At 51.6% G+C, this 22,717-nt stretch overlaps 2 protein-coding genes and 1 pseudogene across 18 annotated transcripts; 1 reads left to right on the top strand and 2 right to left on the bottom strand.

Moving 5' to 3' along the window:
- Positions 1 to 1,219: 1,219 nt before the first annotated feature.
- On the bottom strand, positions 1,220 to 15,090 carry NR1H3 (nuclear receptor subfamily 1 group H member 3). 12 transcript variants are annotated; one of them, XM_011286862.4, is made up of 12 exons: positions 14,953 to 15,090; positions 11,190 to 11,246; positions 9,921 to 10,134; positions 7,253 to 7,332; positions 6,553 to 6,741; positions 5,748 to 6,014; positions 5,296 to 5,504; positions 5,011 to 5,190; positions 4,764 to 4,863; positions 2,015 to 2,128; positions 1,706 to 1,800; positions 1,220 to 1,515 (listed from the first exon to the last, which is right to left on the bottom strand). In XM_011286862.4, exons 4-12 carry the CDS (start codon positions 7,293 to 7,295, stop codon positions 1,369 to 1,371), a joined length of 1,344 nt encoding a protein of 447 aa, XP_011285164.1. In that variant the 5' UTR covers positions 7,296 to 7,332; positions 9,921 to 10,134; positions 11,190 to 11,246; positions 14,953 to 15,090; the 3' UTR covers positions 1,220 to 1,368. The 12 variants fall into 12 exon arrangements, with proteins under 12 accessions (XP_011285164.1, XP_011285162.1, XP_011285163.1 ...); XM_011286860.4 differs by having other exon boundaries at positions 14,827 to 14,953; XM_011286861.4 differs by lacking the exon at positions 14,953 to 15,090 and adding an exon at positions 12,097 to 13,084.
- LOC111556877 lies at positions 6,176 to 6,300 on the bottom strand (annotated as a pseudogene).
- Positions 15,039 to 22,315, top strand: ACP2 (acid phosphatase 2, lysosomal). Of its 6 annotated transcripts, none has more exons than XM_019812393.2 (11): positions 15,039 to 15,179; positions 15,765 to 15,860; positions 16,165 to 16,251; positions 17,327 to 17,479; positions 17,585 to 17,683; positions 17,762 to 17,851; positions 18,343 to 18,433; positions 19,220 to 19,302; positions 19,434 to 19,540; positions 19,655 to 19,830; positions 21,777 to 22,315. In XM_019812393.2, the coding sequence occupies exons 1-11, from the start codon at positions 15,066 to 15,068 to the stop codon at positions 21,908 to 21,910; spliced, it is 1,230 nt and encodes a 409-aa protein (XP_019667952.1). In that variant the 5' UTR covers positions 15,039 to 15,065; the 3' UTR covers positions 21,911 to 22,315. The 6 variants fall into 6 exon arrangements, with proteins under 6 accessions (XP_019667952.1, XP_003993276.1, XP_044895201.1 ...); XM_003993227.4 differs by having other exon boundaries at positions 18,301 to 18,433; XM_011286859.4 differs by lacking the exon at positions 15,039 to 15,179 and adding an exon at positions 15,263 to 15,410 and having other exon boundaries at positions 18,301 to 18,433.
- The last annotated feature ends 402 nt before the right edge of the window (positions 22,316 to 22,717 follow it).

The following is a 22,717-nucleotide window of genomic DNA, read 5'->3' as shown; positions in this document are numbered from 1 at the left end:
CAGAGCTGCACCAAGCCGAGCGCTGAAGGGTGGAGCCAACTTCGGGAGAAAGGCGGCTACGCACACACCTATCCGAGTGGGAGTGGGAAGGCGATGGGGAGCGCTGGGCCAGCCCAGCGCCAAGCGTGCCATGGGGAGGACTCAAAGGAATACCTTTTGTTCAGGTTGCACAAAGAGATTTTAATTTGACAAGGTAATAGCGCCCATTTCGACGAAATGTAGATTAATCTGGGAGCGACTTCTCAAGATGAAACTGCTCTTGAGACTTTCTGAGCGTCCCCCACACCTCACGCTTCCTCCCCCTGCAAGCGGCTTGGAAGTGCCCAGCAGCCGGGGCTGCAAAGCCGCTGCCCTGGAGGTGGAGCCTACCAACTCAGGGACGGCGGGGGGGACCGAGGCCGGAAGGCGCGGCCCGCTGTCTCACCTACAAGGGAGCGCGCAGATCGAAGGGGACGTGAACGGTGCCGCGGTGTCCGGTGGGAAATGGAGTCCAGCCCTTCCCACAAGACAAACCCGCAGCAGGGCAGCTTACACCCTGGTGTCAGGGCACTTTTCCTCCTGTCCCACAAGGCCTGGGGCCCTAGAGGATGGGCTGTTGTACCCTCTTTTTTAGGTGCCAACGGAACACCCGAGGCATTATGAGCGCGCCCACGAAGACAGGTGCATGACCGGGGTGTTAGTTCTGAAACTTCAACCTCCTACCCCGCCCCCCCACCTTAGAAAGACAACACAATCCCACCTGGGTCACTAAAAGGGAAGGGGGCATCTAAGCCTCAGCATTTCATTTATCCTCATGGGCTTGGTAAAAGGAAGTTCCCTCTCACTGCCCAGGCTGTCACTTGTGACTTGTCTCTGTTATGCGTCTGGAGGCGGATCCTAAAGGAGGGTTTCCTCCTCTATGGTGGCCGTGCCCCCACCCCCAATCCAGAGATTTTTTTTCTCTCGTTCTATCTTCTTTTTGGTCCTTCTGTACAGACAGCGCCAGACCTATCAGTGAGGCAGCCCCCAGGCATTTATGGCCAAGCCGCAGTGACAGTGGAGAATTTCTCTTGGGGCCCTGTGGGGAAAACAGGAAGTGGTGGAGGCAGGAGGGGCAGGGCCCTGGAGAACCTTGTGCAAAGTGGCCCCCAGGTTCATCCATTTGGTTGGGTCAGTACGATCTTCAAATGGAGCACACTTCTAGCAGGACCCTCACTGCCCAGCAGCCACAAAACTCCCAACCCTTTGACTCTCCTTTAATGCCACACGAGGCTCTCCTTTGCCCAGCTCCCAGGAATGTTTGCCCTTCTCAGTCAGCTCCACCTGTAGGAGGCAGCCAGGCGCCTCAGCCATCCAGCCCAGAAAACAGAAGATATGGGGGAAGAACAGTCATTCGTGCACATCCCAGATCTCAGAGAGCAGCGGGGGAAGCTTTTTGTCCTGCAGGCGCAGTGCAAACACTTGCTCTGAATGAACACTGCTCAGGGTCCGGAGGCTCACCAGTTTCATTAGCATCCTTGGGAACATCAGTCGGTCCTAGGGGAAGAGAGGGACAAATACAGGTTTTGTCTCTCCCCAGGGAAGGGGCAAGGGTAGGGGAGTTGTGAGAGAGGTACCAAACTGTCTGTGCAAGATGTAGTCAGGGAAGGAGTCTTGAAGGGAAAACAGGTGTGTCAGGGGATAAGCCTGTGGGGAGGAGGCAAAAGGGCACCATCGGGAGACTCACATGGGGGTGGTGGATGGAGACGTAGGCATGCAGAGCCTCCACGTATGTGTGTTGTAGCCTCTCTACCTGGAGCTGGTCCTGCACATTGGGCCGGTCTACAGGTCACCAAGAGAGTCGAGGAGCAAGTCTGGCCACGGTCTTAGTTCCATATCCCAAATCACAACCCCCAAAATAGGGACATGCCACACCCAACATCTCCCAAAGTAGCACGACATGGGCTTCCACCCCCACAATTCCTGCCCCGTGGGGCCTGCAGCCCCCTCTTGGTGCAAGTCTCTTGCTCCCTTTCCCTCCTGCCCCTCCTCACACCTGCAGAGAAGATGCTGATGGCGATGAGCAGAGCAAACTCAGCATCATTGAGCTGCAACTCATTCATGGCTCTGGAGAACTCGAAGATGGGGTTGATGAATTCCACCTGTAGCCCTGGGGAGGAAGAAGGGAGGCGGGGGCATGCAGCACGAGCCGTGGGAGCTTCCTTCTCTCCTCCAACTCCTCAACTTAGGGGAACTATTGGGAACGCACGAAGAAGTCTCCAGGGCTCTGCTGTGTAATGTTAGGCAAGTTTCTTAACTTCTCTAAGCCTCATCTGTGATATGGGAAGCTCATCTGAACTTGTAAGACTGTTGAGACGGCTAAATGATAAAGCATGCAAAGCACATAGTGCTGTGCCTGGCACATAGGAGGTGCTGAATTGAATGACAAGGATAAATTCTTCTATTATTGGCATTTTAAAAAAATGTTTATTTATTTTTGAAAGACAGAACGTGAGCAGGGGAAGGGCAGAGAGAGAGGGAGACACAGAATCCGAAGCAGGCTCCAGGCTCCTAGCTGTCAGCACAGAGCCCAACTCAGGGCTTGAACCCACAAAGTGCAAGATCATGAACTGAGCCAAAGTTGGACACTTAACCGATTAAGCCACCTAGGTGCCCCTATTATTGGCATTCTGGAGGACCCCACATTACTAGAAATAGAGGCAACTCTTATTTTTGTTTACAAAGAAAACTTTTTCACTGGCAATAGGCCTTACTTGTTTGAATACCAGAGATAACGTGTTTCACATCCCAGCAAGAACACAGCAATAAGGTTGAGGGTATGGACTATGACAACAGACTGCCTGGGTTGGAGTCCTGGCTCTACCATTTATTGGGTTGTGTGACCTTGGGTAAGTTATTTAAGTTCTCTGGGCCTTGGTTTTTTCCATCTGCAGAATGGAGATAGTAAAAGTACTCATCTCATGATGGATCCTTATTATAACGTGGCACATACTATATAAGTGCTTGTTAAATAAGTAATAAATTAAAAAAACAGAGCCAGATTTCTTGCTGAGGAGAGTGAAGTTCAACAAACCATGACCTAAAGTTGTGACATGTAAAGAACGCTTCTCCCATCACACAGTCTCCCCCACTCCACCCTATCCCCTAAGCTCTCTCAGATTTCTTTTAGCAACCATCTGCTAACTTTTCCATTCAAGGCTTCTTGGTTAGTCACTTCCTGTACTTTCACCCTGATGTTTATCAAGTGTGTGCTGAGACATTTAATGGACAAGCCCCATTTTATAAAGCCTTTCTTGTTGAAGTGTTGAGCCTCCAATTGTGCCGAACAGCCCCTTTGTACAGAGAGGAGGCGGAGGTTCTGGAGATGGTCTGTGCACCCTTGCAGGGTCTGCTCATGTTATCAGGCCACATCGTTAGTGGCTGCAGCATATAGTAGTGGATGCAGAGAGGGATGGAGCCCTGACAAAAGAGGGCCCCTGCTCCTCCTCCCCAAGACCTCGCTGACAAAAAGAAATGAAAGGCAAATGTGATGGCATCACAACTGCTTATATAAATGAATCTATAAATAGGTGCAGATTCAGATGGCACAAGCCCGCGAGTGCTGCAGGAACACCCGGACATGAGAATGGCGAAGGGTTCAGAAAGGAGGAGGTTAGGAAGGAGGAGGAGGCCACGCTTGGGAACGACCTGGATGATAAGCATTTAGGGAAAAAGGCAGAGAAAAGGAGCAGGGCTGGGTTTTTAAAGCTGGAAAAAAGTCCTCAAGTTGCCCCCATTAGGCGCCTGTACACTCCAGCAGCACACAGGGCACTAGAGAAGCCAGGAGATGTGACAGGGCACTGCCATGCTCTATAGTTAAGGGAGGCCTTCCTAGAAAGCTCAGAGTGGCCTGTATTGGACAAGAGGCATATGAGCTGGTCTGAGTCACCAGAAACCAGACAGTGAGCTCTGTCCTGGAAAGCAGGACCTACCAAACCCCAAGAATGGAGTCATAGCATTGGCCCTATTTTACAGACCCACTCACTCAGGTGTTAAACTACTCGGTCTCCCGTTGAGCCGAAGTTCCAGTCCCTCCAAAACACCCTCAGCCGTCCATTCTTGCCCACCCCCACTCCCACGACACAAACATTACCAGCAACTGAATATGAGGAAGCCAACACTGCTTAGCCTACAAGTAAGGATCAAAGAGCAGCGCTGTGAACGAATTCTTGGAGAAAACATTCCAGGTGTAATGCAGCACGGGGAAGGGAGTGTTCACTCTTAACCTAAAATGGCCCTGAAGTTGCCACGTTTCAGCTTCTGTTCCACAACTCATCAAAAAAAGCATTTGAAAGATAGGGTGAAGTCAGTCCACACGTTCCTTAAAGGGCACCACTGAGTTCCTTATTAAGTACTAAGACTCGGTGCAAAATCTTTTCTTTAGGCAAAACATCATCCAGAAGCACAATATTACATGGAGTTTCTTGTTTGGCTCAAGGAAGGATGAAGGACATTCCTGTGCCTCTCTGACCCTCCTCCAGGGTGACAATTCCCCAGAGCCCCACCTCAGATTCCTTAGAACACTGTTTGAGAACCGCTGGCCAAATGCAACAGAGGACAGGGGTCTATTTGGAGCAGCTGAGAGAGGCCGATCACCATTCCAACCTTCTATCTTGGGAAAACAAGAGGAGCCTTCCCTGAACAGCCACCCAAAGCCTGGGCCTGTGTCTCTGTAGTCACTATGAGCCCAATGACCAAAAGTGTCTCTCCATCCACCCCAATCTTTTTTTGATCTCACTTCTCACCTGCCTTGGCAAAGTCTTCCCGGTTGTAACTGAAGTCCTTGAGGAAGGTGATACTCTCACTCCCAGGGTTGTACCTCCGAGACGTCTCCAGGAGCATCACCTGCACACAACAGCAGACCTCAAACAGGGACTCTGCAGGCTGGTCTCGGCACGAGGCACTTTCAACTCCCCATGCGGCTGTCGTGAAGCCCCTGCCAGAGACAATCCCGCCCCGGTCCTCCCGTCATCCCTCAGCCTTGCCAGCCACCTCAATCGCAGAGGTCTTCAGTAGGGCGATCTGGTCCTCCCGGCTGAGCTGCAGGAAGCCAGGCAGCTGTTTGGCGAAATCAACGATCTCCTGCACAGAGACGATGGCCAGCTCCGTGAAGTGGGCAAAGCGCTGCTGACGGGCCTCCCGGCTCTGGGGATCTGGTGCCATGGGCCAAGGCTATCCAGAAGGGCAAGGACGGAAGACACAAACTATACTGAGTCGGATATCAAGAAGCCAACCATGCCCTGGGCACAGCCATCTGTCCCCAGCTCCCTCAGTTACCGTGACTCGGAGCCGGTCAGAAAAAGAGCGTCTGTTACACTGTTGCTGGGCAGCCACCAGTTTCTCAATCATGCCCCGCTGTTCTGGGCTGAGCTGGGGCAGGACTTGGGGAGGTGAGGACACCCTTGGGGGCATGGATGTGGCCTGAGCCTGTTCTTCCTCTTGCCGCTTCAGTTTCTTTAGGCGGATCTGCTCTTCGGACAAGACACCTAAGGACGGGGCCGGACGTGAGGAGGGAGGAAAAGGGGGAGACAGGAAGCAAGGATGGGGCACAGGGGTAGTTTGAGGCTCCAGAAAAGCAGAGAGCATTGAGTAAACATAAGGAAGAGATTTTAATCTATACGTAGGGACCATGTAGGAAGGCCCTGTAGGCTCAGCTGCCTGTCTACCCTCACACCCTGGCACCCCTTTCCCAGAAGCCTCCTCCCCCACTCCTGCCCCCAGACACTCACACTCTTCCCGCATGCCAGCCTGGCGGCATTTTCGAAGGCGACACTCCTGGCACTTGCGACGCATGTAGGTGTCCATGGGGCAGTGGCCCCCACTGTGGCAGACATAGCGCGCTCCTTTGATGACGCTGCGGCGGAAGAATCCCTTGCAGCCCTCACAGCTCAGCACGTTGTAGTGGAAGCCAGAGGCCTTGTCCCCACACACACTGCACAGCTCATTCCCCAGCATTTTGGGGGCTGGCCCCTTTTTCCGTTTTTGCGGACGGAGCTCTGGGTACAGGGAAGAGCCTTAATGTTCTCCTCCAAGAAAAAAAGCTTGGTGCCCAGTTGGCCACTGCCCTGAGCACTCAGTGACCTTCATTCCCTTCCCTGTACACTGTCTAGTCTGTTATGAGAAAGTAGCTCTCATATACCAAGTGCTATTATGTCCTAGGTATTGTCTGAGCCTTTATATGCATTGATCCATCCTTACAACAGCCGTAACAGATAGATACTATTATTAAACTGGTAAGAACAGATGTTACACTTGCTCTTAGCCAAAAGGCCAAGAAGCGATAATACCATTATTACTTCCATTTTACAAATAAGGAAACTGAGACTCGGACAGGCCTAAGGTAGAGACAAAAATCACACTTAGATCACTCAAGTCTAGTTGAATCCAAAGCCTTTGGACTTAACCGTGATCTTATGAGGTAAACAGCCCTAAGGTACCTCTCCCAGATCCGTGATCTTATGAGGTAAACAGCCCTAAGGTACCTCTCCCAGATCCAGGGAGCCCCTGCCTCCTCCAAATCCAACAGCTCCTCACCTGTAGACTCTGGAGGGGTATCCACCCCAGGGAGCAGGACTATGGGCTCTGTTGCCTCCAGCCCTGCCCCCAGGGAGTCCCCAGCTGACTGGGGCGTGCTGGCTTCCTCCCTGAGGACGCAGTTGCTGACTCCCAGCGCCTGGCCACTTGCATCTTGCGCATCTGGCTCCCACAGCTCCACTGCAGAGTCTAGCCCCAAAAGAGAGGCACAAGGGGGGGTCTCTCAGGTCCCTCCCATCCACTTCCTCTGTGTCCTTCTGGGAAACTGCAAACTTGTTTCTACCCCTAGAGGGCAGCAAAATGTTGGCTCAGGCTTCAGGCCCCCGGGGTTCATGTGGGCTCTAGGGCTAGTCACTTACAGTCCCCTGTACCTCAATACCTTAAATGAGGATGTTAACATCTGTCCCCTTGAGGGGCTGATGTGCATCCATTTCGGAGATCGGACAGAACTCTTCAAAGCCAGTGCTGCTAAGCCCTGGACATGCCAGCTGTCCCCGGCAGCAAGCCCAGATTGGGAGGGAACAGCACCAGAACCAGTGTAGAGGTAGTCTGGGCAGAAGGAGGCAAGCAATACCAAGAACGACTCTAGACTGCTCTCTGGGGTATGGCAGAAGGCAAGTAACGAAGGAGGCTGATTCCTGAGGGAGGAGAAGGGCTGAGATGTGGGCTCAGGGGAGAGGGCTGGGATGAAGAAGCTTACCAGGAGAAGCATCAGGCACAGGGGCCTCCAGCCACAAGGACATCTCTTCCTGGAGCCCTGGACATTACCAAGGGACTCTCCTGCAGGAATGATCCATGTTACAGTCTTCAGAACCGGGCTCCTTTCTGGCCTCAGCAACTTTCTCCTCCTGATCTTATCAGTACTAATATATCCGCTAACACTTACTTGCTGTATGCATACATATCAGCCTGTTCTAAGGCTTTATATGCCTTTCTCTCAACATTCCTATGGATGTCGTTACTATTCTTTCTTTTTTAAGTTTATTTATTTATTTTGAGAGAGAGAGACACAGACAGACAGCATAAGCGGGTGAGGAGCAGAGAGAAGGAGAGACAGTATCCCAAGCAGGCTTCGCGTCATCAGCACAGAGCTCCTTGCGAGGCTTGAACTCACGAACCGTGAGATCATGACCTGAGCCGCAATCAAGAGTAGGATGTTTAACCGACTGAGCCAACCAGGCACCCCAATATCATGACTATTCTTAAGCTCATTTTACAGATCAGGAAACTGAGGTTCAAGGAGATTAAGTAAATTGCCTACGGCTACACAGTTAGGCAACGGTAGAGCCAAGATTCTAATTCTGGTTTGACTCCAAAGTCTTAGCTGTTGGCCACCATGCCACCTCTTCTCCCCAAGGACCCCTCCAGGCCATCACAGAGTGTTTGGGCACATCTGCCCAGCTTCTGTCAGAGCCCCTTCCTCTTACTCCAAAGTAAGGACAGCACTGGGAACAAAGTTGGCCAGGACCAGCTCACTCACTGCTCACTCACACAGTAAAACTCACTGCTTCTTAGACACCCTCACTACTGTCACTTTCCAGGGTCCCGGCACAAACCTTCTGCCTGTGGGAGTTGCTCCAGTTCACAGCCAGGACCCCCCTCCCCCAGAATCCTTCAGAAGTTATTCTGGGACCTAAATAGAATCCTGTTGCTGCCTGGGCTGCCATCACCATTATCATCCTTCAGTTCTCCCCAGAGACCACTTTCTGAGATCTACAGGGTAACCTCCCTTCCACCCCAGACTCACACACAGAGCCCCAGGCCAGTGCTGAGGAACAGACCCACCGAATCCCCAGGCCACCGGACTTCCTGGCTGGGACAGTCTCTGGAGCCCCCTTGCTGGGAGAGGAGGATGGTGCAATCCCCTGTCCAGAGGCCTCGCTGGCTGGCGGAGGAGCCGGAGCTGAGCAAGTGAAGGACCGGAGCCCCAGGAAAGTAATGTGGGGAGAGGCTGAGGGGAGGGACTGCTGAAGGGTCGGGCCACTTCTCCTTCCTGCTAGGCAGACTGGAGACGACTGACCAGAACCCTGGCCGCCGTCCCCCACACCCACGGGGCAGCTTCCCTACCATGCTGACTCCTCCCCAGCCCGCCGCCCCTCAGCCCAGCCTCACCCCTGCTTCCCTTCCCCCAACCATGACAGTCGCATTTCCCTGTAGACCAGCCCAGTTCCACGTCTCTCCCCTTCCTCTCCTCACCCCGGTGCCTCTTAGCTGCTCTTACAGAAAGACAGCCTCCCAGGCACCCCCACCCCAATCCCGGCAGCCTCCAGAGTCAGTGTTCCCTCCCCTCCATAGACACCTCGTAGAGCAAAGGTCCCTGCACTGCCCGGAATTGCAACACCAAGCCCCAGCCTGCTTTCCCAGCCTCCCTCCTCCTCTCCTGCCTCTGGGAAAGGGCCAAAAAGCTCTCCCCACAAGCCCCGGGCCTCAGCCAAGCTGGGATCACTCCAGAGGTGGAAAGGCAGGTGCTTTTCCTTCCAGGGAGGCTTTCTGAATGTGGGTGCCCTGCAGGGGGCCACCGAAATGTGAAGAGGCCAGGAGAGAGACAGAGGAGCAATGGCAGGCCTGGCAAGGAGGTAGGGGTGGAGATGGCAGGTGACTCAGGTGCCAGCCCAGGATGGACCTGGGAAGGTACACAGGTTCTCATATCTGGGAACCGTTCCATCTGAAGTGATGGTAGGTTCTAACCAGGATGTACTGAGATTATAGCTGTAGTTGTCCTGCCCTGTTGCCCAGAAAATGAGATAGACCCCTGAAGGTAGATACCGTGTTTAATTGATTTTATCTCCCCTGTGGCCCATGGAACAGGGCCTAGCATAGAGTAGGCAACAGAGGAGGTACTATGTTCCTGTTTCTTAAATAAGAAAAATAATATGATCCTCTTCTGTACTTGTTAACTCTTGTCAATTTCATCTCAACGTGTTGTTTGGCACCTGAGCTCTGGGCTCAGGTTTTGGGTTCAAATCCTGGCTTTGCCTCTGCCTCTTATTAGCTGTCTGATTGCGATTAAATAAGTTACATAATGTTTCTGAACCAATTTCCCTACCTTTAAAATAGGGATGATAATAATAATGGTTTTAGCTACATAAGGTTGTCATGAGACATAAACAACGTATCACAGCACAATGTGTGGCACATAGTAAGTGTTCAAGAAATGGTAGCAGCTATCATTAACTTCCCAATCCTTTCATCTATAGGTCTTCCCATCACCTGGAATCTCACACTGTTAACCTTCCAGTGCTTGTTTCACTGTATCTTTTGGGCCTTAGAGCAACCTCAAGAGGGAGGGAGGGAGGGAGGGAGGGAGGGAGGGAGGGAGGGTAAATAACAGGAGCATCATTTTACAGAGAACATTCAGAAGAACTAGCCTTAGAACACTGAGCTCATGGGAGAGCCTTTTCCAAGACCACACACAGTTAGTGGCCAAGCTGGGATCAGAATCCAGATGTCGTCACTCCAGTGAGCACTCCTGTGCTCTTTCTCTTGAATTGGAGTCCAGGATGCTCCTGTCTGGTTGTCTCTCAGGTCAGCTGGACCAGTGAAGCACTAAGATGGTTGGAAGAAGCTGGGGCTGGTGGGTTGCTGTGGGAGAGACAGAGAGCCCCGGCGATGCTTCAGTCCAGATGTGGGAGGCTGAGGTTACTGCTGGTTGTTCACCCCCTGCCCCACTCCCAGTTTCCTGCTCACAGGCTCTTCCTGTTTTGCTGTGAACTCCAGTTCCCATGGGCCCCACATTAAAGGATAGAAGGACAGAGGGCCAGGGCAGGCAGCCAGGGGGATGGAAACAGATGAACAGGACACCAGGAAAGAGAGGAACGGGGACAGAGCGGACAGAGGGTGTGGCAGAACAGGATGGGAGAAGGCGGGGGAAAGCAGAAACAGAAAGAGAGCTTGGTGAAAGATGGGAGGAAGCACAGGGTGGGGTGGGGGAACAGGCGGGGGTTGGAGAGCAGAGGCTTGAGAAGACAGCAGGCTGGGTGGTGTTGCAAAATCTGCCCCCGTATTCACTTTCACATTTCAGAAAAGCCCCTCTGACACCCCCATCTCAAAGTTCTGCCTCCAGCTTTAGCTCTTGTTCCCTCCTATCACAAGGTCATCCCTTCATGAGGCCACCACCCTTGTCCGAACATCTCTGAGTCATGAGCACAAGGCTCTCCATTCCTCTTGCATGTCTTCCTTTCCAGATTTTCACAAGGCCCCAGCTGTCCTGGAAAAGCAGACACCAGGGACTCCAACCCCTGGGAAACTGGAACCATTCTGTCTCAGCACCCACATCATCCACCCAGTTCCCTCCTCCACCTTTCCCCACCCCCAGAAGCTTCGGCGTAGAAGGACAGTCAGAGATGTCACTGAAACACCTGGATACAAGGAATTTGGGATGTAACACTGATCTGGGGCTTGATGACCTACCTTCTGGGAGGTGGGAAAGGCCTCCCTCATCTACTCCTGATCCTCAGCTCCCTCTCCTGACACCCCCGTCTCTCTGTAGTCCAGGACCTGAGACCACACACAAGCCCCACCTGGAGCCTTTTTGACCCAGGCTAGTGCCAGCTGCTGAACAAGCAGATCAGGGCACCATCTCCTCCAAGTCAGGGAGTCTGCTCCTTTATCGCAAGTAGAAGAGAAGGAAGCATTACCAGTGCTTTACTGCCAGAGCTACCCCTTCAGGTTACAGGGCTTCAGGGGCCTCCCCCCTGTGAAGAAAGAAAGGGAGAGGAAAGTGGGAAAACGAAAACCTGTTGGCACTATCGCCAGAGTTTCTGCAGTCCCCCCACCGGGACATCTCCCCCAAACCAGAGCAAGTAGTCAGGTGATCAGCAGCTGGGGTTACATGTCTCACTTTACCAGACCCACCCCCACAGTAGAGTCCCACTACCCCACAGGTATTAGGTGCAAAGCCTCCCAGTGCTGTTTCTTTCCCAGTCTCCTATGTTTCTTTGGCTCCTAGAGGATCCTAGAACCTTTGGGGATCTTCCAGGTCACATTTGTGACCCTAGAGCCTCCAGAGGATTCTTCCTTGCAGCAATGGGAAGCTTGAAGCAAAAACAGAGGAGCATTCCCCAGTCTACAGTCATATGTACTATTCGATAATTCCCTTGAAAGTACTCAAATTCCCATGAAGCAGGCCACAAGGTACAGTTTGGAGAGACAGACTAAGGAAACAGATTCTTGCTCTCTCCTTCACCATTCTGGAAAGGTGCAGAGTGTGGGGGGTCATCTTGCAGGGCACACAAACAACTTCTGCCCAACCTCCCAATCACAAGATAGAGAAGAATCCAGGAATTTCTGCTTCTCAGGCTTATGAGTTCAGAGATAATATAGAAGGCAGAAAGGAGAAAAGTAACATTTACTACTATGTATTTACTATTTATCTTTACGTGTATTATTTTATTTAGCATCATATATAACCCTAAGAGACAGTTACTAGCAAGTGGGTGAATATCAAATTTGAATACAGGTTTAGCTGACTCAAAATCAAACAAAAAAACACCTCACTCCATTACACAAAACCACCTCCCCAGATCAATAGAATGATTAACTCACCTGGATTTAGGTTTACTTCTGACAACACAGTGGAACAGTGGTTTCCAAACCTGGTCTCATTTTCATGGATTCTGATTTATTTGATCAGAGATAGGCCCATGTATCCACCTATCTATAAATCTATCTACACACCTAATTTTTTGCATCTGTATTTAGGAACAAAGGCATGGAGACTACAGAATCATCTGGTAGAAAATATGCAGGAGGTAGGGGTCAAGAAACCAGGGCTCACAGGGTACCTGGGTGGCTCAATCGGTTAAGCATCTCTGATTTTGGCTCAGGTCATGATCTTGCAGTTTGTGAGTTCAAGCTCTGCATCGGGCTCTGGGCTGATGGTGCAGAAGTTCTGCACCCTGCCTGAAATTCTCTTCCTCTCTCTCTCTCTGCCCCACTTAGGCCCTCACTCTCTCTCAAAACAAAAAAATAAATAAATAAAAACAAAAAAACAGGAAACAAAACAGGGCTCAGCTCTTGGTTCTACCACGTACTTGTGCTATAATCTTCACCCTTCCTGGATTTGTTTTTTACTACAAAAAATGGAAATAATATCAGCTCCATCAATCCCTCCTACATAGGATACTTGCAGGCACAAAGGATACAGGCATACTTGAGCAAGTGGGAAGAAAAGCAAAAGTTGAATTTGCTCTACTCACCAAAATTTAGTGAGCCCAAGATTTACATTCCCCGCCCCACCCAAGATTTACATTCTGAAATCACAAAGGCCTGGGTACAAGGCAAGGCTATGTCCTTGCAAGAGTAAGGGGCATTTAGCCATGCCCCATTCAACCCAACCAATGTGAGAAAGTTTCATTAGAAATCTCTTTATTGAAGGCATTTGGGGGCCACCAAATATGGCTTAGCAATGCAGTTTGAGTAGCCTGTGAGAAATAGCCCATTATAAAGACTATCTGGGAATCAGAAAACTTGAGTTTTAATCCCTTCTCCTAAACTCTGTGACCTTGGACAAATCACTTCCTCTCTTTTTGTTTTCTTATCCTTTTTTTTTTTAAGAATTTTTTAAATGTTTATTTATTTTTGAGAGAGAGAGAGAGACAGAGTGTGAGTGGGAGAGGGGCAGAGAGAGGGGGAGACAAAGAATCCAAAGCAGGTTCCTAGTTGTCAGCACAGAGCCCGATGCAGGGCTTGAACCCATGAACCAGGAGATCATGACCTGAGCTGAGGTCAGACGCTTAACTGACTGAGCCACCCAGTTGCCCGTTTTCTTATCCTTCTAAAGTAAGGGGACTAGGTTGGATCAGGGATTCAGAGATGCTGAATCAAGAAAACTATTGATGGTCTTCATGAACCTCTTAAGATTATATACAAAATTCCATTTGTGTGTGTGGACATTTTTTCCGGAAAACAGGGCACTAAATTTTCATCTGATTCATAAAGGTGCTTATGACTAAATAAGAAGGTTAAAAACCATTTGACTACCCATCTTTCAGCTCTCAATTTCTATTCACTCCTCCATAACAATTTTGAAAGGTATATTAAAAATAATTGGATCTGGAGTCATAGGGTAAAATAATGATCCTGCTTTCTCCCATAGTTTTTTTTTTTTTTTCTTAACGTTTATTTATTTATGGAAGACAGAGAGAGAGCAAAAGTAGGGGAGGGGCAGAGAGAAAGAGAGGCGCAGAATCTGAAGCAGGCTCCAGGCTCAAATCCATAAACTGTGAGATCATGACCTGAGCCGAAGTTGGACGTTTAACCCACTGAGCCACGCAGGCACTCTAAGTTTTGTTTTGTTAATGTTTCTTTACTTTTGAGAGAGGGAGAAAGCCTGTGAGCAGGGGAAGGACAGAGAGAGAGAGGGAGGCAGAGAATCCCAAGCAGGCTCTGCACTGTCAGCACAGAGCCAGACATGGGGCTCAAGCTCACCAAGCATGACATCACAGCCTGAGTGGAAATCAGTCAGACCCTTAACCAACTGAGCCGCCCAGGCACCCTATTCTCCCATACAGTTGTGATCAGGTTTTATTTCTCCCAACCATTTGAGGTGATTTGCTTCCAGTGGGCAGACCTGAATCAAAGCATCCCAAGGGCCTGTGATCCTGGAGTCATTCCAAGCTCAGTCACAAAGCACTAAGGCCAAATTGGCTGCACCTGGATCCCAATGGCCAATGCCAAGAGGGTCTCCGATTCTGTGGAAACTACACCTACTCCACTTTATGATACACTCCTTCCCCTTATCCTTATGTATCTCCCCATTGGTCTGAAATTCCTCGCCTGTGGACTCACTGCTTTGATTCTGCAAAGTCTGAACACACTGTCCAACATTCCTTTCGGAGGAGGCATGACATCTTAGAAGACCTCTAAAATTCGGAAGTGGACGGGTGGGAGGGCAGGGAAAGGACTGGAAGGGAAAGTGAGGGGTCTTTTGGAGCTTTGCTCAAAGGCAGGAGCAAGTAGGCTACACTGGGACCAACCTCAAGGACACAGAGAGTCCAAAGAACTGTTGACACTCTGTGCCCTGCACCAAACAGGGCCTCTCCCGGGAACAGGGCCAAGGCTCAAATTCCACCAGAAGGCAGGGGCGTGGAGAAGGGCGCCCTGCACTTCCCAGCTCTTGCCCCAATTCTGCAGCGGCTGTGGCTCTGAGCTCAGGACGGGCGGCACCCCGGCCCGAGGGGGCGCTCGCTCTCCCATACACCGGCACACAGTAGGCGCCACCTTGTTACAGGGTCTCCGTGGCCGAGGCCAACCCGAGCTGAGGACTCTCTTTACCAAGACGAGATCTTCAGCTCCTTCTGCCACGCGAGGTCGCGCTACATTCCCACGCTCCTCCGCCGCGGCCGCATCGCATTCCCTCCCAGATTCCTCCTTCTCCCACCATCTCTGCCCCTCCTTTACCAAGATGGCGGCGAAGGCACTTCCGGCGTGTGTCCTTACGGGTGCGTCCGGGCGGCTGCTGTAGGTGCCACGCAGCGGGTTCCAGCCGATTTGCTGCATAGTCTACAGCGGTGATGGCGGGCAGGCCGTTTGCATGGAGCGGGGCAGCTCTTCTCCAGCTCCTTCTTGGCGTGAACCTGATAGTGATGCCACCCACCCAGGCCCGGAGTCTGCGCTTCGTCACCTTGGTAATGAGAGACGGGGTGGCCAAAGGGCTTGCCAGAGCTGGAAGGGCACCGCCGGTTGTTCGAGGGAGGGGCGGGGCTTGTGCTGGGGTCGGGATCTGGAGGAGCGGGAGCTGGTTTAGGACAAGACAACTGGCCTGGAGGGTCGGGGGCCCAGTTCGGAATTGATGTGGAGCCCGAGTTATTTTCGGGGACAGGCAGGGTGTAATTAATTATATATCAGGGCATAGGTCGGTGAGTCTGTCTTGGGACAGGGATGTTGTAGAACGGTAAAGGGACTCACCCTTAAGCCTTTGGTGATTTTTCCCCCATCCCTCCCCCCATCCCCGGCATTGCTTTCATTTCTCCTTTCCTTTCCCATCTGTACCTTTGGCTTCTCTTATGGTCTCCAGTGGCGTTGGTTGGCCAAATTAGAATCTCTGGAACCTGTTCAAAGTTACGGACTTCTGAGTTGGGGTCTTTTGCAGGGGGTAGAGTTAAGGCTTCCTAGAAGGAGTAAGGTATCTCTCCCCAACACGGGGAGAGATGGGCTCTTTGTCCCTATCGAGGAACTCTCTGACCTGTAGGCAAACCATTTTCTTTCCTCAGCTGTACCGACATGGAGACCGTTCGCCAGTGAAGACATATCCCAAGGATCCCTATCAGGAAGAGGAGTGGCCCCAGGGGTTTGGTCAGCTAACTAAGGTGGGTCACAAGCCAGCCTCCATTCAGGGCGTGCTGTAGAATGAGTGACCTCGAGAGCAGGCTACAGAACTTGGGGCTCCACCAAACTCTCATTTGCCATGTGGGTGCTGACTTTGACCTTAAACTTACTTTCCTCTGTGTCCAGGACAGATGCCATATACAATCAGCCACTTAGTAAATGACTTCTGTGATCAGATTAACCCACTCCTACTTCCAGACAGGGTAAATTTGGAAAGCAATAGTGCCTAAGCCCTGTGAGCTTGCAAGCTGTCCCTTCCCTCTTAACTCTTGAGTTTGCCCACAGGAGGGGATGCTACAGCATTGGGAGCTGGGCCAGGCTCTGCGGCAACGCTACCATGGCTTTCTCAACACCTCTTACCACCGGCAAGAGGTAAGGCTGGGAGCTCCAAGAGGCAAGGGGAGTGGAATCTACTATCCTCACCCCCTGCCCTCGGGAAGCCTGGGGCACTCTGGCCTCCTGCCATGAGTTTTTGGTAACAACTACAGGACACGACATCCAAGAGCTGTGTAGAACAGAGTCCTAGAGGCCGAGTTGCCCCTCCTTGACTTGGAAGGGGCAAAACTGATCAAGCATCCAATCTCAGACTTTAGGGCCTGGCAAAGTCTTTTCTGATTCTGTGGAATAGCGTAGACTTTCCATCCAAAACACTTACTGAGTACCTACTAAGGGCAAAGTGCTGTGCCAGCACTGTGCGTGTAATGGTGCACCACACAGATATGATCTCTGTTTTTGTGGAGCTTACAATGAGGTGGGGGTGACAGACGATAAACCACACAGGGCCAAGATGTAAAGGTAGGAGGGAACACACGTAGAGAAGGCATGTCAGGAAAGATTGGCAAGTGTTCCTGATTCTTGAAGCCCTCTTCCTAGAGCCCAGGGATGGCGATGAATGTTCCTCTGGTTACCATTATCAACCACAGGCTGTGGGGTCCTCAATGTTATTGTTCCCTTGAGGGCCAGCTCTGTCCTGGTCTTGCCGCTCCCCACTGCTTCCTCCTCCCTTTGCACAAACAATTAACTGTTCTCTATTTCCTCTCCCTAATCTCTAAGCTACTTTATTAAGGGGTATATGTGTGTGGTGGGAGACAGTTTCTGCCTTCAAGAACTCTGGTCAAGATAGGGAGATAGGCGTTGTTATAAAAGCAGACAGATAGACCTGACAGCCTCACTGACTGACAGCCTTATACTTTGGACTGGGAAGGCATTTGAACTAGAGCCATTACAACAGGAGTTCTTCACAGAGTGGTGACAGCTAGCCACTACCTGAGCATTTGGCCCTTTGCTGGGAAGAGGGACGAGGAAGGTCAGAGATGGGGAGCAGGGGCCACCATCTGCTGGGTAACCATCAAGAACAGGTTCAGGTTCTCCCCCTGAGGCCCCAATGAGGGGCCAAAGCTGCCCCATCCCACCCCCACAGGTAAGACTTGTGTTGTTGTCTCTGCAGGTTTATGTGCGAAGCACAGACTTTGACCGTACGCTCATGAGTGCTGAGGCCAACCTGGCCGGACTCTTCCCTCCCAACGGGATACAGCGCTTCAACCCAAATATCTCTTGGCAACCTATCCCTGTTCACACTGTGCCCATCACTGAGGATAGGGTAAGACTGGCCAGCGCTTCCCTGGAGGCAGTGAGAGGGACAACTCTGGCCATGGGCCGGCTGATCCCTGACTCCTCAGCCTGTTTTCCCCACTTTGTTCTGCAGCTGCTGAAGTTCCCGTTGGGCCCGTGTCCCCGTTACGAGCAGTTACAAAACGAGACCCGACAGACGCCAGAGTATCAGAATGAGATCATTCAGAATGCAGTGAGTGAGGCTGAGGTGGAGGTCATCACGCTGTCCTTTCCCCAGGGCAGGACTCATCCCCTGATCCTTTTTTCATAGCAATTTCTGGATATGGTGGCCAACGAGACAGGCCTTACAGACCTGACGCTGGAGACCGTCTGGAATGTCTATGACACACTCTTCTGCGAGGTGAGCCCACCTAGGGTCCCAGTGTGACCTTTCTTCTCTCACACCTCGGCAGGCCCAGGTGACCAGGACAAGTGGGACATCATGCCTGGATACCATTCCCACTGGGGAGGTCCAGGCAAGCCGCTTCTTGCGAAACAAGGGAACTTCCCTCATGGGTGAAAAAGAACCTCAGAGTGGGAAATGGTTTATTATCTGTCAGCAGTTCTTGCCCCTCTCCACCCAGAACTCTCGTGCTATCCGAGATTCTGCTGAGTCACGCTTTTCGTGCCTGAGCTTCCTTTCCTGTGTCCTGTCCACCATGTCTCCTGGTTCCAGTCCCTCAGCCTCACCTCTCCTCTCCTCTCCCTCCCTCACACACACACAGGCACCTTCCCGCTGGGGAAGAGAGCTGTCCCCGGAGAGGCTCTGGCCTAGGCCTGGGGAGCTAACCTGCCTGCTGCGATACACAGCAAACACACGGGCTGGTCCTGCCACCCTGGGCCTCTCCCCAGACCATGCAGCATCTGAGCCGGCTAAAGGACTTCAGCTTCCGCTTCCTCTTCGGGATCTACGAGCAGGCAGAGAAGGCCCGGCTTCAGGGGGGTGAGTGACCAGAGCAGCATGTCACTTCCCTCCTCAGGACCCTACAGCATTAACAACCTGCTCTGGAAGGCTGCTCACACACTTCCCTCTCCCCCCATAGTCTTCTCTGCCCATTCAGAACCAGACCTCCCATTAGTCACCGAAGCCTTCCCCCGCCCTCCAAATGCTTATAGCTCCTCTGTCACTGTATGATCGACCACAGTCAGGTTTGCGTGCTTCTTTCCTGCCATTCATCTTCTTAAGTCACTCGTGTCAGGAGACCTTCTGTCCCCTTAAATGAATACCCCCCTCCAGAAACCCACCAGGGAACGCTTTGCAAGAAGGCTGAGAATAATACACATGCGCCAGTTTCCTGGTCTGAGCACCCAAGGGAGGGCCAGCTGTCAAACCTTCCTGACATCTCTGTAGTTTTCAGAGCCTGCATGTGCAGAGCTCCCGTATTTGCCACCATCTTATGGGTTTTGAAGCAGTGTTAAGTTTATATCTGTTCCAAACTGGAGTAATTCTTCAGACATGAGCAGGACCTCGTAGCTCACTTATAAAGAGGCAGATCTCTGTATCTGTTGAAATGTACATATCTCGTTTTATCTTGCTTCTCTCTGTAAGTTTCAAAGTTCTTAGAGAACAGGGGTGCTGAAGAGTTTCCTGCATGGTTCCCATGCACCTAAAAGTTCCCTGTGCAGGTGATCAGACCCAGGACCAGCAGAGGGTGAAGGGGCTCAGATAGGTCTGATCAAAAGACAGGGGTAGCTGGAGTCACTGACACCAGGATCTCTTCTTCCTTAGGAGTCCTGTTGGCTCAGATACGGAAGAACCTGACCCTCATGGCAGCCTCTTCCCAACTCCCTAAGCTGCTGGTTTACTCTGCGGTAAGCTCCCATACTCCCCAGCATGCGAATGTCGGCCAAAGAGCTGGCTGTCTCCTCTGTTCAGTGCCTGGGGCGGGAGGGGGGCAGGGGTTAGGTGAGGAGGGCTGACAGGGAGCTCCTCTCTGTTACAGCACGACACCACCCTGGTTGCTCTGCAAATGGCACTGGATGTCTACAATGGGGAACAAGCCCCCTACGCCTCCTGCCACATATTTGAACTGTACCAGGAAGATAATGGGTGAGTGGACAGTCTGCCCTCCGGAGGGGCAACTGTGTGGAGGCTGTGGGCAGCCCAAGCACTCAGTTATAGGCCCGCTGAGCAGCTTCCATCGCCTCTCCTGTCAACCCTCAGGAATTTCTCAGTGGAGATGTACTTTCGGAATGAGAGTAACAAGGCTCCCTGGCCGCTGATCCTGCCTGGCTGCCCTCACCGCTGCCCCCTGCAGGACTTCCTTCACCTCACAGAGCCCGTCGTGCCCAAGGATTGGCAGCAAGAATGCCAGCTGGCAAGCGGGCCTGCAGACACGGGTGAGTGGCTGCCTGCCTCCACTAGTAATCTCCCAAAACAGCCTTCGTTTCCTGCCCACCGGTCTCCCAAGAGTTGCTGCCCTTCCAGCCATCTCACTGCATTTCCCTAGACCACCCTGACACCATTGCTCACCTTCTCTCCATTCCTCACTCTCAGGCGATGCCCTCACTTCTCAGATCACTGAGAAAATAACGGTAGCCAGGAGAGCCTGGGCTCATCCTGCAACCAGCAGACCTTCCAGCTTACTTGCTGCTGTAAGCTGCTACCTGAGGCCAATCTCTGCACTTGTGCTCCGGGTCCATCTCTTCTCACCTCCACAGAGACTTCTGGAGCCTTAGTGTTTTCTCTCTACTGGGTCAGTCCCTCCCTGAGAGCCTTACAAAGACCTCTCAGGGCACCATCTTCCTCCAGCCACCACTGTTTCTCTGTTCCCTATGAAAGTGGAATCCTTCCTGGTTTGCTTTTTCAGTGCCTGTTCTGTCAGACTCCCGATAGATAGGCTTGTGTCACCTTCCACACCAGTGAAACCACTTTTGTAAAGGACCAATTACCTCCTCTTACCAAAGCCAGTGACCAATTCTTAGCTTCTCTCATCTCTCAGGGGCATGATGTCATCGGTCAGTCCTTCCTTAGACACTTTCTTGGCTTCTCTGCTTTTTCTTCTGACTTACAGGTAGCTTCCTTACTGGCTTTTTCTCCTGACTAAACAGTGGATGGCCCAGGGCTCACCCTGGCCCTTCCCCATGTGTGCACACTCCCAAAACAGTCCCTTCCAACCTCATGGCTTTACATACATCCTCTTATGACTCAGATTCATGCCCTTTTCTCTGAGCTACCAACTCACATATCTGACTGCTGATTGGAGGTCTCTCCATGGAGGTCAGCTAGAACATCTCAAAGTTGCTGTGTCTGAAACCAAACACTCTTGCCCCTAAATCCACTCTTCCTCCAGTCTTGCCCATCTTAGCAAATGCCACATCAGTCACCTAGTTGTGGAGCGTAACCCTAAGAGTCATCTTGAATACCCTCTTTCTCAGACCCCACATCCAGTCCACTAGCAGATCCCATCGGCTCAACCTTTAAGATACATCCTCTTGCCTCCCTGGTCTGATCTGCGCTCATCTCTTGCCTACACTACTGAAAAGTTTCCCACTGTTCTTTCTGACTCTCTTCTTGTACCTACCAGTCTCACAGTACCACAGAGTTAATTTTTTTTTTTTTTTTGATGTTTCATGTATTTATTTCGAGAGAGAGAGAGAGAGAGAGAGAGAGAGAATATATCCCAAGCAGGCACCTTGCCGTCAGTGCAGAGCCTGACTCGGGGCTCAATCCCACTAACCGTGAGATCACGATATGAGCCAAAACCAGGAGTCAGACTCTTAACAGACTGAGCCACCAAGGCATCCCGAGTTAATTTTTTTAAAACATAAATCAGTTGACATCACTACCCTTCTCAGAATCTTCCGGTGGCTTCCCATGACATTTGGAACAAAATCCAAGTTCTTTCTCATGGCCTTCCAGGCCCTTCTTGGTCTGATCCTCAGTGCTGATCTCCTACTTGCCCCTCACTCTGCTATAGTGATATTGGCTTTCTAGCTGATCCTAGAATTTGCCAAACTTATTTCCCCATCAGGGCCTTTTGTATTTGCTTCTTGTCTACTCATCCCCTCTGCCCCTGCCCCCAGACCCTCTTCTCTCATATCTGAGCATCTCAGGGACTCCAGGTCTCTGGTCAGATTGTCATTTCCTCAGTGATTCGTTCCCTGACTGACCTACCTTTCCATCCTTTTCCCCTTAGTTTGGTTTGTCTTTCTTTCTACCATTTATCACTGACCTAGATATATCCCCATTGTAAGAAGAGCACGTGGTATACAGTAGACAATCAAATATTTGTTGGAGGAACACTGACGTGACCTTTCTGTCCCCCTCCCCAACCTGTGCTCAGAGGTGATCGTGGCCTTGGCTGTATGCGGCTCCATCCTCTTCCTTCTCATAGTGCTGCTCCTCACTGTCCTCTTCCGGATGCAGGCCCAGCCTCCGGGCTACCGCCATGTCGCAGATGGGGAGGATCATGCCTGACAACCACTCAGCCCCCTTCCCTCTGCCTCCTAGGGGAGGTGGGCTGGGCCCTTGCTCCTGACTATTGCTGCTCCCCAGCCCATGGACAGGAGACCCTGGGTTGGCCTCCCTCTGATTACCCTAACCTAGATGAACAAGTGGGGCTCGGCTTGGCCCCTGGCACCTGTCGCTCAGCATTCGTGTGCCTCCTGTTTACCAAGTACTATGTTGGACTTTGGCTTTCTCCAAACAAGACTTGCCTCCGCCATGCTTCCGAAGGACTAGAAGTGTAGACAAGTATCCAAGTTTCACTCAGGACCTGGGATTGAAAAACTGAAGGAGTTGGTGCTTGATCGCCTTGCCCCCGCCAATCAAGCCTTGCTCTCTCTTCCAGCTCGGAGTCTTTGGCAAATGGTTCAGGGGACAGTCTTGCCTCTCAGTGCTTATTTTAGTGGGAAAAACTGCACAACATTGGGCGTACAAACATTGGCCACTAAGGAGCTGGATCACCCAAAGGCCAGCCAGCCAAGTTTTCCTTTGTCCCCCTGAAGCCACCATTAGAGTCAGACATAATGCTTCAGGCACCTTTGTCACCCTGCAGCTGGAGCAGGTCAGAAGGGTGTTTGTACTGGGGTTGGGGGGGGGGGGGTAGGGGAGTGAGTTGTACAGTTGTGACACTACTATCCCAGTCGGCTAAGCTGGGGTCTCTAGGGACCAGAGGTAAATGTAGGTTGTAAGCTGGACAGCTTGTGGCTGTGGCCCAGAATAGGGCTAAGGCAGCGTCCAGAGAATGAAAGTTTTAGACTCAGTGCTGTTTCTGTGCCTTTT

This window comes from Felis catus, chromosome D1 (genome assembly GCF_018350175.1).
Source record: "Felis catus isolate Fca126 chromosome D1, F.catus_Fca126_mat1.0, whole genome shotgun sequence".
In the NCBI taxonomy this organism is placed as follows: Eukaryota; Metazoa; Chordata; class Mammalia; order Carnivora; family Felidae; genus Felis; species Felis catus.
This window is presented reverse-complemented; position numbering and strand designations above follow the sequence as displayed.